The 19,777-nt window shown below is 42.7% G+C and overlaps 1 protein-coding gene across 1 annotated transcript in view; it reads left to right on the top strand.

Annotated features, from left to right (window-relative positions):
* Window positions 1-19,777, top strand: part of LOC126293418 (5'-3' exoribonuclease 1) — a 188,113-nt gene that overhangs the window by 120,419 nt on the left and 47,917 nt on the right. The window contains exons 22-24 of the mRNA XM_049986642.1: window positions 1,580-1,775; window positions 6,094-6,214; window positions 15,314-15,529. Of these exons, the coding sequence (XP_049842599.1) occupies window positions 1,580-1,775; window positions 6,094-6,214; window positions 15,314-15,529 (533 nt within the window). The remainder of the gene's footprint in view (window positions 1-1,579; window positions 1,776-6,093; window positions 6,215-15,313; window positions 15,530-19,777) is intronic.

The raw sequence follows: 19,777 nt of genomic DNA, 5'->3' as shown, positions 1-19,777 counted from the left end.
ACATAGAGAAAGAAAATCATCTTTGGGCACCTCTACAGAATAAGTGACACTAGGCTAAGAAACAAACATTGCTCTACTTCTGGGAAAAATGAGTAAAAGATAACATGGACTGCAAAAATAAGACAAGAAATAGAATAAAATAAAATAAAATCAAAGAATAGGTAACAACTAAAAGAAGTTATTTAAGAATAAAATACTAAATTTAGAAAGTTTTTGAGCCAGAAAAAAATAATAAAATTACAACAAAGTACACAGAAGAAAGGAATAAACAACATCAGGGGGAGACGAACTACTGTATAAATAGGAGACTCCAAAGAATTAAGAGTAACTGAAGTTATTACATTACCTCTATTGGTCATGGTGGATGTATGTATATATAGTTCAGTAATAGTCCTGGCAAACTAACACTGTGAGCAGGATTAAATTAGACTATGTACAATATGAATACAGCAGTGGTCCAATCATAATTATAGCACCCTGAAGAAGGTGCTAGCAACAGTGGCCGAAAAACTGGTCTGAAAGGCAATACTACAATGCTGCCACACATCTGAAAAACTTTTAGTGGAGATAACAATGGCTACAGAAGCCCACACTTTCTGTGCTGCCAGGCAGTGGTGTGTGTCATCCGCAATTCTTGCCTGTCTTATTTTTAGTCGTGTGGCAATCTCTTCTGCACCTTCAGTAGGATACTGCACATACCTTTAAATGGTTCCATTGGAAGTACTGACATTCTTCCTGTAGGTAAACTATAGCAAACCATTCTTTCTGATAATTTTATTGTTTTCTCTGGAGAATTTTCACTTTGGGACCGTGTCTTTCCTCAGAGCTCTTTTCTTCCACCAGTCCCTGCAATATATCCTATGTTCCCGTAACCCTCCTGGCCTCAACCTTTGTTACTCACTGTCCTCACTTATCCAGCCCCTCCCCTGTTCCCAATCCAGCACTGAACAGCCGTCATTTCACCACCACACCCAGTCTTTTTATTTATCTTCTTTTCCGCTACCTCCCCCCCCCCCCTCCCCCCATGTCTCCCATGCCCTCAATCTAACTTGCAGCACTTCGCAGTCCGTCACTCCCACCATGCTATCCCTCCCTCTCCCTACTCCAGCCTCCTGTGTGTGTGTGTGTGTGTGTGTGTGTGTGTGTGTGTGTGTGTGTGTGTGTGTGTTATGAAGGCCGTAGTGGCCAAAAGCTATAATTGTGTGAATCTTTTTGTTGTGCCTATCTGCGACTCAGCACCTCTGCTATATGGTAAGTAGCAACTATCCTTCTCATAATATTGTTGCATTCCTTCCTGGATTTTCCATTGTCTGATTTAGTCCACTAGGAAGGTTTTCCCTAATGTGTAATTTGTGCAAGCTTTCTGAATCCTTTGATGGAATTGACTGCAAAATATATCCTCCTATTTTTGGAATTCCTCTGTGAAGATTCCGTCCTTGAAAGTGTTTACAAAATTCAGTCCATATTATTTAGAGTGTAATTTTTTTGCAACATTGTGCTTTACTATGTCGAACTCCCAAAGTAACACTCAAAGCAAGCAAGACTCAAAACTCATACCTATTTGCATTCTCTCTACTAGCTGGAACTATGTTTCACAAATAAATACGTGGATCCGCAACCAGCACTGTTCGTCTGTTGAACGGAGGCCCTGTGGATCACAGTATTTGGAACCGGAAGTTGGTGAAATACTCATGGAGATCGTGGATGCCCACCAGGCAAAGAAGTTGGCAAGCAAGAATGTTGGCATGCATGTGAAACCGAGGCTTCTGTACAGGGTAAGTCAAGTCAGATAACAAGTGTACATGCAGATGTTCATTTGAGGCAGATCCTCAGTTGTAGTGGAAATATTACAGGTTGACTTATAGGAAACATATGGTTTTCAAGTTGTAATATGTTAATTGTTAAGGAAAAACAGAATTTGTATAAAATCAAAGCTTAACAACTGCTGTTTCATTTGCATGGTCACTTATAAAAAAAAATTATGTCATCCAAGAGACAGCTGTCCTCTCCAATACAGTTTTTAAGTCTATACCGGAAGTTACTCACAGCTTGGTGCAATGAGCATTGGTCAGTGAAGCCCATCACTTCTTTAGTGACAGCTTTCAATTCAATTAAACTTTGGGGCTTGTAACATAGACAAGCTCTTTCAAATATCCCCAGAAAAAAGTCACGAGTAGACAAGACTGGTGATCTTGGTGGCTGCAGCATGTCACCGAAATGAGAAATGAGGCATCTGGGGGAATTTGGTTGAAAATAAACACTCCGCATGTTTATTTGCCATCTCCGCAGCTCTGGCTGAAAGAAAATGTTCAGCATTTGCCCATAATGTTCAATGTTCGTAGTCATTATTATTACAATCTCAAAAAAAAAAAAAAAACCCTCAGTTGAGAACACCGATAGCAGGTATGGCACACCACACAGTCACATTTGGGGAGTGAAGAGATCGTTAATGAACCTCAAAGGCTATTTAGCGGCCCAAAAATGGTAGTTTTGTTTGTTAATTGATGCATTTAACTAGCAATGTACCTCGTTTCTCATAAACACTATTGCATTAGGGTCATCCTCATAGGCCACCTGCATACACACAGCGAAATTGTGTCATTGTTGGAAGTACGTAATTTAGATCTGCTAAACCACCAGCATTTTATAAAGATGGAATTGTAAATTTAGTCATAACAATTTTTTCCTCACAGAGTCTCAGTTCATCTGTAGATGGAGTGCATATTAACGTGTGGATCTTTTTATGCTTCCGATGACTGCCTCTCTCACAATGACGATGTTTTCAGGTGTCCTTGCTTTTTCATCAGAACCGGGCATTGAAAACTCAGCATTGTATTGTATTGCAACTCGGGGCTGTGTGACAAAAATGGCAATACAGTATCTGCCATGTTGCAATGGCTTTTAGGACAAAGGTATTGTATGCAACTCACAATCCTTTGTTGTCACAGTTCTATTCCTGCTGAAATGATGGATAGTCCCAAAATGAATAGTCTGTGCCATCTCCTTCCCACCACTGACATCAGTGTACTACTGAATCTAAAAAAGTTTTTTTCCAGTTGCTCACCTGTATTTTGTGGACACGTATGAGTGCTCCACAGAAGAATTATCATGTGCTTTTCTTGTCATAAGTTCCGTTCAGTGTGTAAACAGATACGCTCACCAGAAAGTTGACACTTTCGCCTGTACAGGGCAGCAAACATTCGTAAGTCTTGCAAACTAAAGCTCTGTTTAGGAATTGTATGGCCATCCTTTTCCCATTGGGTTGCTGCCATCTGATGTTCATCATTGGCTTTAATCACTTCATATGATACTCCGATCCAAATTAGGCTCCCATGTTCATGTTTAGCATAGGAATGATACACATTTTGGAAATTTCCACTGAAATAATGCTGCAGTATTGTTCTCTCTACTGCGCTTTCCAAGGTCAGAAGGATGGGGAATTTCATAGAATTCCTATTTAAGGGACGTATGCAGCAAGCAGAATTTTCGAGCATTAACTACATCAGATATAGGTTTCACTGATGAGAATATTGTATAACAAAGAACTGAAGTGTTTTCACTCATACAAATTCTTGATTCAAGTTGCAACATAATAATGTGAGGTAAAATCCATGACATATCAATGCTTTTTATTTGTCTGTAGATGGTTGAAATAATCAGTGATGATCCAACTCATCATTATGGTTTAATTTGGTTTAGTGAATACTAAATTCATGAAGACTGCTGCATTGTTTTCCCATTCGTTTACTTGCTTTTAGTGAATTTTGGCAGCAAACAAAAGAAATAAAAGAAGGAAAGTCAAGCATAAAACCCGCAAATAAAATCTGAATAAGTAGATTATTTCAACACTAAAACTCTACACCATAGTGGTACAACCAGAATGTTTATATGGATTTGAATGAATGCCTAATGATGAACTATAAGATGGACAGACTAGAGGTACTGGAAAGGATTATTAGAAAAATAATGGGTGCAATAAAAGCTGCAGATGGTTAGAAAATAAGAAGTAGTGGGGAGATCTACAAAAATATAGAGAAAATATCTGAAGTAATGGCCAAACGAAGATTAACCTTTTATGGACACCTCTACCGGATGGATGGAAATAGACCAACGAAACAAATACTCCTATATTTCTGGAAGAAAAAGTTTACAGCAGCATGGAATACAGTAGTAAGGAAAGATCTAGAAAGAAACAACATCAAAGAATCAGAAATAACAGAAAGAAACCATTTTAAAAATTAAATACTAAATTTGGAAGGCTTTCAAAGCAGAAAAAAACACAAAATTGGGAACAACATGGACAGAAGAAAGGAAGAGACTTCATGGGGAGAAAATGAGGGAATACTGAAAAAATACGATACAAGAACAACAAAGGAAGAAGAGGAACTGAAGTTGTTAACATGATCCTAGTTGGTCAATACGATTGTTAAAAGAGAGAGAGAGAGAGAGAGAGAGAGCGAGAGAGAGAGAGAGAGAGAGAGAGAGAGAGAGAGAGATTATTGCAATCCACGGTATTTTACAGCTGTTTCTGTGGCACACTAAGGAATTTAGCATCAAAATACTAGGTACAATAGATGGATAGACAGTGAAACGTGAGTGGCGGGCATGTCAGTGATACTGTTGTGATGTGATGCATCTGTCACTGCACATAGAGGAAAGTCTTGTGTCTGATAATGGGCATAAACATAAGTTTTACATTTTGGTCTGAAAATAAGAGAAATGGGAATAATAAATTTACATGTGTTTGTGTGTCATACTTAAATAAAATCAACATGAGCTGCAAACATATCTCCATGCCTGCCTCCTGTCCTCTCCCAGCCCCACTCCCTCCCCCTCTCATCTCCCCCCTCTCCCTCCCCCTCCCCCTCTCATCTCCCCCCTCTCGTCTCCCCCCTCTCGTCTCCCCCCTCTCGTCTCCCCCCTCTCGTCTCCCCCCTCTCGTCTCCCCCCCCTCTCGTCTCCCAGCCCCTCTCGTCTCCCCCGACCCCCCTCTCGTCTCCCCCGACCCCCCTCTCGTCTCCCCCGACCCCCCTCTCGTCTCCCCCGACCCCCCTCTCGTCTCCCCCGACCCCCCTCTCGTCTCCCCCGACCCCCCTCTCGTCTCCCCCGACCCCCCTCTCGTCTCCCCCGACCCCCCTCTCGTCTCCCCCGACCCCCCTCTCGTCTCCCCCGACCCCCCTCTCGTCTCCCCCGACCCCCCGTCTCGTCTCCCCCGACCCCCCGTCTCGTCTCCCCCGACCCCCCGTCTCGTCTCCCCCGACCCCCCGTCTCGTCTCCCCCGACCCCCCGTCTCGTCTCCCCCGACCCCCCGTCTCGTCTCCCCCGACCCCCCGTCTCGTCTCCCCCGACCCCCCGTCTCGTCTCCCCCGACCCCCCGTCTCGTCTCCCCCGGCCCCCCGTCTCGTCTCCCCCGGCCCCCCGTCTCGTCTCCCCCGGCCCCCCGTCTCGTGTCACCCCCCCTTTCTCGTCTCCCCCGACCCCCGTCTCGTCTCTCCCCCCGTCTCGTCTCTCCCCCCCTTGCGTCACCCCACCCCACGCGTCTCCCCACCCCCTCGTCTCCCCCAATCCCTCTCGTCTCCCCCCCTACACCCTCGCCCTCCTCCTCTCCCTCTCCTCCCCCACTCCTCCCCCACTCCTCTCCCCTCACCCTCACCCTCCGTGTGGGTGTGGGTGGGTGTGATCGGGGGGAGGGGCGAGATGCACGCATGTATGCACATTTCTATTCTGAGGAAGGTTTAGCGAAAAACTCTGTGTGCAAGTCTTTTTGTTATGTCTGTCTGCAGCTCATTGCGTCATCTTTCTAGCTTTTTTTTTTCGTAAAGATCACATAGACACAACCGTCTGTGTCACCCCATTAACTTTTTACATTATGTGTGAGTGAAACTCTTTACGGCCTTTAGCATTGTTGTAGATACATATGTCATGTTCTGACATATGTTCTGTAAGCGATATTTTGTACGTGAGAGCAGTACATTATCTGACTAAAACTGTTTGTTTGTAATATACTGAGATATAGCTGTTGTGCAAGTCATGACATTCCATGAAAGAAACCTGAGGCGAGTTTGCTTCAGTAACATGTGTGTCTGTTTAAAGCACGAACTTCAGGACGGGAACCTCGCGCCTGATACGACGGCCACGTACAGTCTACTGGACCGAGTCATAAATGTGCGGGAGGGCTACACGGTGCCCCTCGGCCTCAGGGGGACCATCATAGGTAAGGTGATAAACTAGAATTATAATGTCAACAGTATTTGAGACAGAAAGGAATAACTGAAGCAGGGCTGAATAATACATAAATAAAAAATAAATAAGTAAATAAATGACAGCTTTACAGTCCATAAAAACTTTTTCATTGGCAGCCAGCGGGAAGAAGAAAAAGCAAGAATATAACATGTAGGATGAATTTTTACAGAGTAATGGAAAAACTTTTAGGATCGGTCTCGGGGGAATGTCAGTTCGGTATCAGAGAGTTACGGTAACACACAAGGCAATTATTGATCCTATGACCTATCTTAGGAGGCAGATAGAAGAAAGTCAAACCATCATGTGTGACATTTGCAGATTTAGTGAAAGATTTCCTAGTGTCAGTGGTGACAGGAATACAATATTTGAAATGTTGAATTAACAGGAATAAAATACAGGGAGCAAAATACTGTCTATAATTTGTACAGAAACCTAACTGCAGTTAGAGGAACCAGAAGATGTGAATGAGAAGCAGTAGTTGTGAAGACAACGCGATGTTCCACTGCTTCATTAGCATGATATTGAGTAATGATGTCAAGTTTGCTCTGAGACTACAATTTATTATTGTTCATTTGCTCACCTTGTTATTTCATCACCCTTGCCAGTAAGTATCTTGTCAGATGTTCTTTCTTGAAGTGCTGCAGTTAACACTGGAAGTTAAGACTAAGAGACCAACATAAATTTCTCGAAATAAATACAGTGCTTCTCATAAACAACATGTTGTGTATTGTACTGTCATTTACAAAGACCTTCCATAACAAAGTTTGCTTATTATTCAGAACATCATAGATACATTAATTCGGACTATATCTAAAATGTCTTAACAGGTACCAGTTGAATATATATGAGGGGCAGTCAGTGAAAATCGAACATCTACGACAACAGGACTGTGGAATGGTTCCATTCTAAGGTAATCATCATACACATTAAGGCATTTATCCCACTGGAGAATGAGATGATTGATTCCTGTTTGAGAGAATTTGACCCATGAAAGGCAAAGGTCCCAAGTTCGAGTCTTGGTCCGGCACACAGTTTTAATCTGCCAGGAAGTTTCATATCAGTGCACACTCCGCTGCAGAGTGAAAATCTCATTCTAGCCTTTGTCTGATTGGCAGTGTAGGGACAGGCAACGCCAACAGTGGAAACATCCCACATCACTCCCACTAATGAAATCTGAAGCTGTTCACACAAGTCCTGGTAAAATTACAATCACTTCCTCCTTCGACTTTAGGCCCCCTCTACTCATTGAGTTCCTCGAGTGCAGAATGACAATCAATGCTCACCACTACGAAGACACTGTCGGTAACGGTGACGTACCGTAAAGTCAAACCACCCAGGAATGCTGTCAGACAGGAATCGTCCTGTTGCATGATAATACCTGCCCCACACTGCCAATTGGATGAAGGCTATGCTTCAGTAATCTGGGAAACACTGCAACATCCTCCATACAGCCTAGATCTTTCACCACGTGAGTTTTCATGTCTGTGGGTTCCTGAGGAAAGACACGTACGTCTGTTTCAGTCTGATGAGGAAATGCAAGAGTGGGTGCTGTTGGTGATCTGTCAGTGGCTAAATGCCCTCTACAGAACAGGAATTGATTGCTTCTTCTCCCAATGGGATGTCGTAATGCGTGTTGTTATTACACTTGAATGAAATCATTCCACAGTCTTGTTGTGGCAGGTGTTTGGTTTTCATTTGTCTGTCCCTGGTAGATAACAGTTTTTTTTAATTTCTCCGTGATGTCATTGGTAATATCAGGGCCGTTCTTATTCCTTGGCTTGCATAGTATCTCCAAGGCAGGACCTGATGACACAGAATAAACCAGCCAACCAGCAAGTGCTGTGAATGTGCTAAAATTTCTATCATCATCCCAGCTTGCAGATATGCTGTGACCATCCATTGCCCCGATGTTATTCAGTCTGTACATTGAACAAAAGATGAATTTGTAAAGGGGTTAAAGTCCATAGAGAAGATACAAAGTGAGTATCACCGAAGGGCTTGAAAGAGTGTTGAATGGAACAGATGGTGGATTGAAGAGAGTTTGTAGGATGAATGCTAATAAAGTGGATATTACACGATGATCCACCACAAATGGTACTGGTCTAGCCCGACAGCCATCTAGCGGTAGAACGGGTGAATCTACGAAAATTAGCAGACACATTATCTGTGCGCCAGAATAGACAGCAGTTCTAAACTGATGTCAATCTGCGCATGCACAGTAGGCAGCGATAACTTGCGCATGTGCAGAAGGGTGTAACACAGTGCTTTCTGCTTGTTATTTGCTTATTGTTCGGCAGCTAGTGGCTAATTTCAGATTTTTGTGTTGGAGATTTTCTGCTCCTGCTCCTTCCCTGCCTTCCCAATAAGTAGGTTTCATAAATGCAGAAAAAATACTTTTTTTCATTAGACTTTTATCCTAGCTGTTTATGAAAGCATTTTTCTATTGATTGCTTGGTATCTGGAGATGAAATGGAGCGAAGAGACTTTAAGCATCTTAATTCCGGCATACAATGAGGAGAGGTGTATATATGACCCACTATATCATAATACAGTATGTTGGCAATTGTTTCTTTCTGAGTAACATGCATATAACGTTATACGGTGATTTCAAGTTTGTATAGTAATGCCTTAGTTTACGAAAGTTCATGTTTGATTTGATTGCATCTCTTGCTTTATTTCAGCATGCCAGAAAAGAGAAACTGGCAGTGATAGGAGAGAAAGTCGGTGCAGTTTGGCCGAATGTGACAGACGAGGATTGCAAAAAACTGAGTAGCACATATATATTCCAAACTTGAAAAAATAACACAAGTGCACCCTTCTGTATCAGTCCTTCAGAGTGTTGCAAATTACAGTGCGCATATCCACAACAACTTTTGAAAAGGTGGGCTGTGCCATTCTGTGGCTAAGGGCCAGGCTCTAAAAAGATTCCCCAGTAGCCAGGAAACGTAATGTTACAACCAGCCTGAAACATAACGGGGCATTTACCAGTTTGATCATAAAATGCATAAACATATGATTTAATTCTTACTTCCAAGAATGTGAGACAGCCTCCCTCATGACTGTGCTAAATCTGTCTTGTATCGTAGACAGCAACTTCTCGAAACAGGCCATGTCCATCCTCATGAAGCTCTAAATTCATCCAGATCTTCAAGCCTCAGTTCTTTCGTAAGTAGTGAATACAATCCCCAGCCTTTGTCCCTTGAATTCATCATCATCTGGCTTTTTGTTTTCGTCATCATTCTGCCCAAATTCGAAGATTTACTGTCGCTGGCAGGGCAAAAGCTCCAAAAACAAGTGAGCCCTCCATGTGCACAATGCAGTATAAATACATATACTTGTTGTAACCAAGTGTCATAATATAAAACTAACTGTTGAGTCTGTGCTTCAGAATAGTAGTAACCTACATAAGAGAATAACAATACATTTCTTCTTAAATAGGAATCTTGAGTCACATAAATAATTTGAACGAATGACATTCTGATGTCACATGGCCCCCCTTGTGTTTCTCTCAATAGAATGAACGACTTTACAAGAGATCAGACAGTTCTGTTTGCGTTTCACATGTTATCACTATCTACTATGCATGTGCACCAGGTGTTTCCATGAGGTCTATGTGAACCAGCCTGTAGTTACAGATATGCACACTTGGGGTTCTGGTGCATAGGTGTATGGTTTACGTGCATTGTGTAATAGGGGCTTAAAAGTAAAACAGGTGTGATAGAATGTAGTCAAATTAAATTGGCCAGTGTTGCAGGTATTAGATTAGAAAAGAAATTCTAGCTATTTACGCAAAAAATACTCAAGATGGCTAAAGTAGAGAGAATATTAAGTCAGACTGCCAGCATTTCAGAAAATGGGAAATTTGTTAATATTAAATAGAAATTTAAGTGTTAGTAAGCCTTTGAAGGTATTTGTCTAGAATGTAGTCTTGTATGATAGTAAAACGTGGACAGAAAACAGGTCAGACAATAAGATAATAGAAGCATTTGGAATTGTGTTACAAGAGCACGATGAAGGTTAGATGGGCAAGTCAGATTATTAATAAGGTACTTAATCAAAGTGGGGAAAAGAGAGATCTCAGTAAACAGTGTTAGATAAGTGTAGGTTGTCTCAGACTGAAAACAGCATCAGCAACCTATGTTGAGGAAAGGGAAGTTGTTCAAAGCTCTGCTTCAGGGGAGGCATGAGACACAGTCAATTCAGAAGTAGACTGGAGGATAATAGTTGATTCAGTGCTCGAACCCTTCAGTATGTTTCTGTGCTACCATGTAATGAGTAAATTATATTGGAATGTGTATGAGATGTAATTAGGAACATGTTAGCAGAATGTTATACCTCCCTTGGCTGCAACATAAATTAATCCCTGTACTTTTTTAATTTATAGTAACATATATATCTCTGTGTCTTAATGTATTTTAGTGTTGATCATTAGCTTGTTTGAACATTTATATCTCTGCTGCCGCTTACCTTTCATTTTTCATTATAAGAGGAAGACATATGAAAGTGGTGAGAAAATTGAGCAAACCACTCCTGTATTAGCATCCATACTGTCAAAGTATTTCTAAGATAAGTGTGAAGATGTAAATACAAGTGCGAGTTAACAAAAACTTCTCCAACTAGCCTAAGTTATTTTATGCTGGTATTTAATAATCCCAGTTCAGTTTTATCAGATCCCTGTTCATAGAAAGCACAGCAACACAGATTTACACACATCAAAAAAAAGTTTTGCATCACCCCAGTTTCCAGAACTCCTGAAAATAGACATTGACTGTGGATATTGTATCACAGGCACAGTCCCTTGGACTGTTCAGAGATTTCACTAAACTCGCCCAAAGATGTAAACAAACATGTGTGAGCAGCACCTATTAGACAGAGGGGATCCAACAGCCGATCAGTTCCAGTCACTCTGCCAGGAAGGAGGTACACGATTCATGTTGTTCGTAGTTCAACCATGCCTATATGGTCAATACCACAGTTTGATCACATCTGCATTGTTACTTTGTGCCAGGAAAGGCTCTCAATAAGGGAAGTGTCCAGGTGTCTCAGAGTGAACCAAAGCGATGTTGTTCGGACATGGAGGTGAAACAGAGAGACACGAACTGCCAATGACATGCCTCGCTCAGGCCCCCGAAGAGCTACTATTGCAGTGGATGACCGCTACCTATGGATTAAGGCTTGGAGGAACCCTGACAGCAATGCCACCATGTTGAATAATGCTTTTCGTGCAGCCACAGGACATCGTGTTACCACTCAAACAGTGCACAATAGGCTGCATAATGCGCAACTTCACTCCCGACGTCCATGGCGAGGCCTATCTTTGCAACCACAGCACCATGCGGCATGGTACAGATGAGCACAACAACATGCCAAATTTACCGCTCAGGATTGGCATCAAATTCTCTTCACGAGTGAGTGTCGCGTATGCCTTCCACCAGACAGTCGCCGGAGACGTGTTTGGAGGCAACCCCGATAGGCTGAATGTCTTAGACACACTGTCCAGTGGGTGCAGCAAGGTGGAGTCTCCCTGCTGTTTTGGGTTGGCATTATGTGGGGCCGATGTATGCTGCTGGTGGTCATGGAAGGTGCCGTAATGGCTGTACAGTACGTGAATGCTGTCCACCGACTGATAGTGCAGTCATATCAGCAGCAAATTGGCGAGACATTTGTCTTCAATGACATTAATTTGTGCCCCCATTGTGCACATCTTATGAATAACTTCCTTCAGGATAACGACATCGTTCGACTAGAGTGGCCAGCATGTTCTCCAGACATGAACCCTACCTAACATGCCTGGGATAGATTGAAAAGGGATGTGTATGGACAATGTGACCACCAAGCACTCTGAGGGATGTACACCAAATCGCCGTTGAGAAGTGGAGCAATGTGGACCAACAGTGCGTTGGCGAACTTGTGGGTAGTATGCCACGACGAATACAGGCATGCATCAATGCAAGAGGACATGCTACTGGGTATTAAGGGTACCCGGTGTGTACAGCAATGTGGACCACCATCTCTGAAGGTCTCGCTGTGTGGTGGTACAACATGCAATGTGTGGTTTTCATGAGCAATAAAAAGGGTGGAAATGATGTTTATGTTGATCTTTATTCCAATTTTCTGTACAGCTTCCAGAACTCTCAGAAGTGAAGTGATGCAAAACTTTTTTTGATATGTGTAGTATGTCTGCCTATCAGAGGTGATGAGAAAGGATAAAAAAAATCTTTGTAAGAGGAAAGGTGGAGAAAGTAAGCCCATCAGATGCCAGACTGAGATGACAATACTATTGGCACGTTATTCATCCAAGGAAAAGGAATGATTATTCAAGCTGGAAAGTATAAAAAAAAGGAAATAAATAAATAAATAAATAAATAAATAAATGTGGTAGTTGGGTGGGAGTTTTATTTAAAGTTGGGATATGTAAATGCTGTCCTCAAGAGTAAAGGGTTAGGGTTGGCTGGGTGGGGGATACAGAAAAAAGGAACAGGGAATGAGAGAAAGATTTTGAAACTTCCCAAAACTGTGTGCCATCCAAGAATTGAGCTTGTAACCTTGACTTTTGCGGGCAACATTCCAACTGGGCAATCTGGGCGTGACACACAACCTGCCCGCACAACCTTGCTACATCTAGAACACCTCTCCTACTTCCTACTTTCCAAACTTTCTTAGTTTGGCACTCAATTTAAAACTACCAGTAAGTTTCAGAACAGTGCTAATATATTGCAGAGTTAAAATTTTGTTCTGGAAACGAATCCCATAGACTATGTTTAAGCCGTTTCTATGCCAGAGCTTTTCTTCCAGGAGTGCTAGCCCTGCAAGAGATACCAGAGAACTTGTCTGAAGTTTAGAAGGTAGGATATGTACTGGCAGAAGTAAGCAGAGAGACTTGGCTATTTGTAGTGCCAGGATAGCTCATCTGGTAAGCATTGGGACAAAAGCTGAGTTTTGGGGTTTGAATTTCAGTCCAGAGCAGTTTCAACCTGGCAGGAGGTTTCAAAACAGTGTTCACTCCAGAGTAGAGTGCTGCTCACTTCATTCTGGTAGAGAGATTTCTGTAACAGAAGGCCAGGTCGGTAACAATATTCACTGAAACATGTTGCATAGTCAGTTCCTACATATGCCTTAACGATGCAAAGGTGGGAAGTCTGACGGAAGTACTGAGGTCACAGAGATGTTTCCAGGATGCACCTACCACTTATGCCGTAACGAGCCATTGTCTGTGGTGTATTTGTCCAGCTGGGTTTAAGAAACAGTTTCGGAGAGGTTTGGGTCACTGGAGATGGGGTATGGCAGCTGTAGCTCTAAGGCCAGTCTCGAATTGTCCCCAAATAGCTCGATCAGTAAGAGCAGCCTGTCACACACCTCCATGCTACTAGCAAAGTGTGCTGCCTGCCTGGAAACAGAGATTTCTGTGTCTGTGGGAGTGTAGTGATGCCATCAAACTACAACTTACTGTTCACAACAATAGTTACAGCTGGCTTGTTACTGAAATAAACTGGTTTCAGTAGTGGCACTGATGGAGCTGGTATTGTTAAAGAGACTGCTCACGAGGGTGAATGGCATTGTAAAGAAATAAGTGGAGAGGTGCAGGTATGCTGCTGATGAGGAAAGAATGAAACTACTGAGGCTGGTTTGGACAGAGTAATTATCAAGATGGCTATCAGTTTCAAAAAGCACGGCCCTAATAAAACACTCGGTTGCAAAATTCTGAACGACAGTGGTATTGTGTGACTAGAAACATGTACATAACAGTGTCCTGAGGGTCACACTGTTCCTTTTGCCCAGTTTTAGTTACACTAATCTTCTGGACCGTAATATCTTACTGGTGTGAAATGATGCTTCTGTGACTTCCTTCCCTCTGGTACACAATTTTCTATGTTGATAGGTATTTCTAGCAAATTTGCTTTTAGTACAAGGGCCAGTCACCTGTCTTAGACACATCAGAATGAAGCCCTTATACATCCTCCAGACAATGTTGATCTTTCCACCTGTGATTTCCACCTTCTTCTTCTTTTAGCCCGAAACGAAGACATCTGATACAGATTAAGAGATGCACATGCGGGTACTATTGTGGTTCTGTTGACAACCACAAACATTTTTCCCATTGACCACTTTATCTCTCAATGGGATAAATGTATTACAAGTTATGACAATTACTTTTGAAATTATAAACCGTTTACTTACTTTTTTCCATCTGCTCATTTGACTGATCGCAATAAGTCTTTGTAATTGTGATATGTTCCATAGCTCTTGCTTATCTTTTTCTCTTGTGTGGTTTGTAGCACTTGAACATTTAGTTGTAGCTTGTGTGCAGTTGTTGTAGCTCTTGAACAATTGTTGTAGCTCTTGAGATTGAATTTCACTTGGAAGTTTGGCACTATGACCACACGACAAACAGTGCACTGATGATCTTCAGGGCAAGATTAAGTCCAATGGACTCGTAACTTCAAACATAGGTGTTCATAGTGAACAACATGCCAACTAGTAGGCTAGATTTGAATGCCAACTAAGAATTGAATCTTACCTGCTAGTTTACATGTTCTTCACTACGAGCATCTATGTTTGAAGTTATATCTTGTGCATGACTATGTGAGTCCACTGGACTTAGTCTTGCAGTGAAAATGATCAGTGTGTGACTGAAATTGATGTGCAATAATAAAAAAGATGGGTTCAAATTTATATGACCAATGTTGCAGTTTCTCTTGTTTACAAAACTTGTTGTAGCTCTTGCGCAGTTGTTGTGGCTCTTGCGCAGTTGTTGTGGCTCTTGCGGAGTTGTTGTGGCTCTATGTTGTAGCCCTTGCATAGTTGTTGTAGCTCTGGTGGTTTTTGTAGCTCTGGCACAGGTTTTGTACCTTCTCCACTGTTTTTCCAGTTCTCATTAGGATTTTATAGCTTGTGCAATGTTTTCCCAACTGTTGCACAATTTTTGTAGCATTTGCATAATCTACTTCTGTTGTAGGGGCTTCATGGATTTAAAAAAGTGTTTGAAGTTTGAATATTTACTGTGTTTTGCAAACATTCAGTTGTACAACACAGACAATATGTAAAACCTCACCGTCATACATCTCTGAAGGTATACGGCAGATGGGAGACAAGGAGGCAGATGTGATGCACGACGTGATGTTCGACGAGGCGTTCCCAGGTGGACTGTCACTGCTGTGTTCGGAGAAGCGCAGCTACTCGCTGCCGGCAGCGGCCCTCGTCAACCTGAGTCACGGGGAGCGCCAGCAGCGCCGTCGCCAGCTGCAGCCCCTCAGCAAGCCCACCGCCGTCGTGCAACCCTCCGGAGGTGAGCCACGATCAGAGGCCTTACTGATAATTACATCTACATTTTTGTGTGGTAGTGCACATTGTATGGTATTGGAGATCACTCTGATAACTGGCTTTCATCCTGTCTGACTAAAATGATAGACAAAAAAATCTACTCACTAAGTGGCGGCAGGAGAAAACACACAAAAGTTAACGAAATGTGCAAGCTTACGGAGCCAGTGGCTCCTTCCTGTGGCAAAAGGGTTCAAGGGGAATGAAGAAGGATAAAGGAAAAAGATTAATGAGGTTTAAGAAATGGGTATAATTACAGAAAAATGGGTGGGGACTGTGGGTCTGGCGGGCAACGGCCTTGCCACTGTGGATACACCGGTTCCTGTCAAATCACCGAAGTTAAGCTTGGCCAGCACTTGGATGCGTGACTATCCCCGCCATGCACTGTTGCCATTTTTCGGGGTGCACTCAGCCTCGTGATGCCAATTGAGGAGCTATTTGGCCGATTAGTAGCGGCTTTGATCAAAAATACCATCATAATGACCGGGAGAGCGGTGTGCTGACCACACGCCCCTCCTATCCTCATCCTCATCTAATGATGACACGGCAGTCAGATGGTCCCGATGGGCCACTTGTGGCCTGAAGACGGAATGAACTGTGGGTCAGGGGAGACTTACAGGTGGGATGGGAAGGAAAGACTGATCGTTGGCGACTGCACCAGATGATGCATTCAGTCATTCGTGCTCATTTTGTAATCATTGCCAGTCTTTTCCTTCATCCTGCTTCCTTCTGCCTCAACACTTCTGCCAGGAAGAGGAGCACTGGGTCTAAAAGTTTGCACATTTTATTAACTCTCAAGTGTGTTTTCCTGCCACTGCTTGGTGAGAGAGTTTCTGTGTATGTAATTATATTTTCAAAAAAATTGATTATTTTTGTCGATGTATCTAACAAAAAAGGGCTATCTCTGTAGCTGAGTAGTTACCGTAGATGGCTCCTGTACAGAGAACTCAGGATCAATTCTTGGGGCTGCCAGGGATTTTTCCATGGTGAGAGGATGGATACAGGGTGCACTAAGCATTACGATGCCAATTGAGGAGCTACTCAAACCAGTAGTAGTGGCTACATGGTATAGAAAGTCTGCAAAATAGCTAGGAGAGCAGTTTGCTGACCACACGCCCCTCCGTACCGCATCTGCGTGACACCGTAAGGCAGAGGATTATGTGGCAGGCAGTAGACATGCCTTGGTACTTAAAGGCCTGGCTATAAGCTACACTACTGGTCATTAAAATTGCCACACCTAGAAGAAATGCAGATAATAAACGGACACTCGTTGGACAAATATATTATACTAGAACTGATATGTGATTACATTTTCACGCAATTTGGGTGCATAAATCCTGAGAAATCAGTACCTACAACAACCACCTCTGACCGTAATAACGGCCCTGATATGCCTGGGCATTGAGTCAAACAGAGCTTGGATGGTGTGTACAGGTACAGCTGCCCATGCAGCTTCAATACGATACCACAGTTAATCAAGAGTAGTGACTGGCGTATTGTAACAAGCCAGTTGCTTGGCCACCACTGACCAGACGTTTTCAGTTGGTGAGAGATCTGGAGAATGTGCTGGCCAGGGCACCAGTCGAACATTTTCTGTATCTAGAAAGGCCCGTACAGGACCTGCAACGTGCGGTCATGCATTATTCTGCTGAAATTTAGGGTTTCGCTGGGATCGAATGAAGGGTAGAGCCACGGGTCATAACACATCTGACATGTAATGTCCACTGTTCAAAGTACAGTCAGTGCGAACAAGAGGTGATCGAGTCGTTTAACCAATGGCACCCCACATCATGACGCCGGGTGATACGACAGTATGACGATGACGAATACACGCTTCCAATGTGTGTTCACCGCGATGTCACCAAACACAGATGTGACCATCATGATGCTATAAACATAACTGAGATTCATCCGAAAAAATGACGTTTTGCCATTCATGCACCCAGGTTCGTCGTTGAGTACACCATCACAGGCGCTCCTGTCTGTGATGCAGCGTCGAGGGTAACTGCAGCCATGGTCTCTGAGCTGATAGTCCATGCTGCTGCAAATGTCATCGAGCTATTCGTGCAGATGTTTGTTGTCTTGCAAACGTCCCCATCTGTTTACTCAGGGTTTGAGACGTGGCTGCACGATCCGTTACAGCCATACGGATAAGATGCCTGTCATCTCGACTGCCAGTGATACGAGGCCGTTGGGATCCAGTACGGCATTTCGTATTACCCTCATGAACCCACCGATTCCATATTCTGCTAACAATCATTGGATCTCGACTAACGCGAGCAGCAATGTCACAATACGATAAACCGCAATCACAATGGGCTACAATCCGACCTTTATCAAAGTCGGTAATGTGATGGTACGCATTTCTCCTCCTTACACAAGGTATCACAACAACGCTTCGCCAGGCAACGCCGGTCAACTGCTGTTTGTGTATGAGAAATTGGTTGGAAACTTTCCTCGTGTCAGCACATTGTGTGAATGCTCTGAAAAGCTAATCATTTGCATATCACAGCATCTTCTTCCTGTCAGTCCAATTTTGCGCCTGTAGCACGTCATCTTCATGGTGTAGCAATTTTAATGGCCAGTAGTGTGCTTATATAATAAAAAGGATGCAGCGTTTCACATTAAGAGACCCAGGGAGTGCACACAATGAAACAGCATCTTCTGAACGGGGAGTAGTTGCCACAAGTGTACCATAAGTATTAATATTGGGTCCATTCCTGTTCTCATTAAATACAAATGACCCTCCATTGTCGATACACAATGCAGAAATGATCCTCTTAACTGAAGCATCAAATTCAAGCCTAAAAGAGAAACTTCAGCACTTGAGAAAAGGTAAAGAAACAAAATACAACAGGAAAATGGAAACAAATAAAGGTGGATGTTGCCTAAGGATTTTATTCAAAGTTGGGAAAGGGAGATACAGTTGTGAAGAGTAGGAGTTTGCACAAGGCCTGTCGCACTACTAGAAATAATGCAGGAGGGAAAAACAATAAATGAAGCAGAATAGCCTAAATTCTTATGTGTTTATATTGATGAGAATCACGTACTACAAATCCTCTTAAACAGGCAAGGTCTGCAGATTTTGTGTTATGAAAATCATCATATTTTGGAGATGAAAATCTGAGATAATTACCTAACATTTTCTGTTTTCATTCATTACATTCTGTGCCATCATATTTTGGTGTAACTTGTCGTTGAAGAAGAACACTACTGTTGCATAGAGGCATGTAACGAGAATAATGTGTTGTACCCTCTCAAGAAAGTCTCGTAGACAAACTGAGCGAGGTGGTGTAGTGTTTAGGATATTGGGATGATGATGGCTCAAATCCATGTACTGCCATCCAGATATAGGTTTTCCATGATTTCCCTAATTGTTCCATGCAGATGCTGTGACGGTTCCTTTACGAAGGCATGGCCAAATTCCTTCCCTATCCTTAAAACATTCAGTGTGTGCACTCCATCTCTAATGGGTTTGATGTTGACAGAATGTAAAACCTTGATCTTCCTTCTCGTAGACAGCTCTTTAAAAAGTTGGGCATACCGACAACTGCCTCACAAGAAAAAAGTTTATTGTCAACAGTAGGTCACATTTTGAATACAACACTAATATTCATAAATTTATTTTACTTAGAGACTACCTCAGAACCCAGTGACAACAAAGATTTGTTTTTCAATGATTTTCATAATCATTGACCAAATTTAAAAATTTAAAATGCTGTAATACTCTGCACATTAGGAGCTTCAGACTTATGTTAAAGGTTTACGACAGTAAGTATTACAGTTAGAAACTATATATATATCTTGAGACAGCGTACCTCAGAATTCGAAATTTACCTAGATAACATACACTCCTGGAAATTGAAATAAGAACACCGTGAATTCATTGTCCCAGGAAGGGGAAACTTTATTGACACATTCCTGGGGTCAGATACATCACATGATCACACTGACAGAACCACAGGCACATAGACACAGGCAACAGAGCATGCACAATGTCGGCACTAGTACAGTGTATATCCACCTTTCGCAGCAATGCAGGCTGCTAGTCTCCCATGGAGACGACCGTAGAGATGCTGGATGTAGTCCTGTGGAACGGCTTGCCATGCCATTTCCATCTGGTGCCTCAGTTGGACCAGCGTTCGTGCTGGACGTGCAGACCGCGTGAGACGACGCTTCATCCAGTCCCAAACATGCTCAATGGGGGACAGATCCG

The sequence above is a fragment of the Schistocerca gregaria genome, chromosome 10 (assembly GCF_023897955.1).
Source record: "Schistocerca gregaria isolate iqSchGreg1 chromosome 10, iqSchGreg1.2, whole genome shotgun sequence".
NCBI classification, from domain to species: Eukaryota; Metazoa; Arthropoda; class Insecta; order Orthoptera; family Acrididae; genus Schistocerca; species Schistocerca gregaria.
The sequence above is the reverse complement of the archived record's forward strand: the minus strand, read 5'-3'. Positions and strand labels throughout refer to the sequence as shown.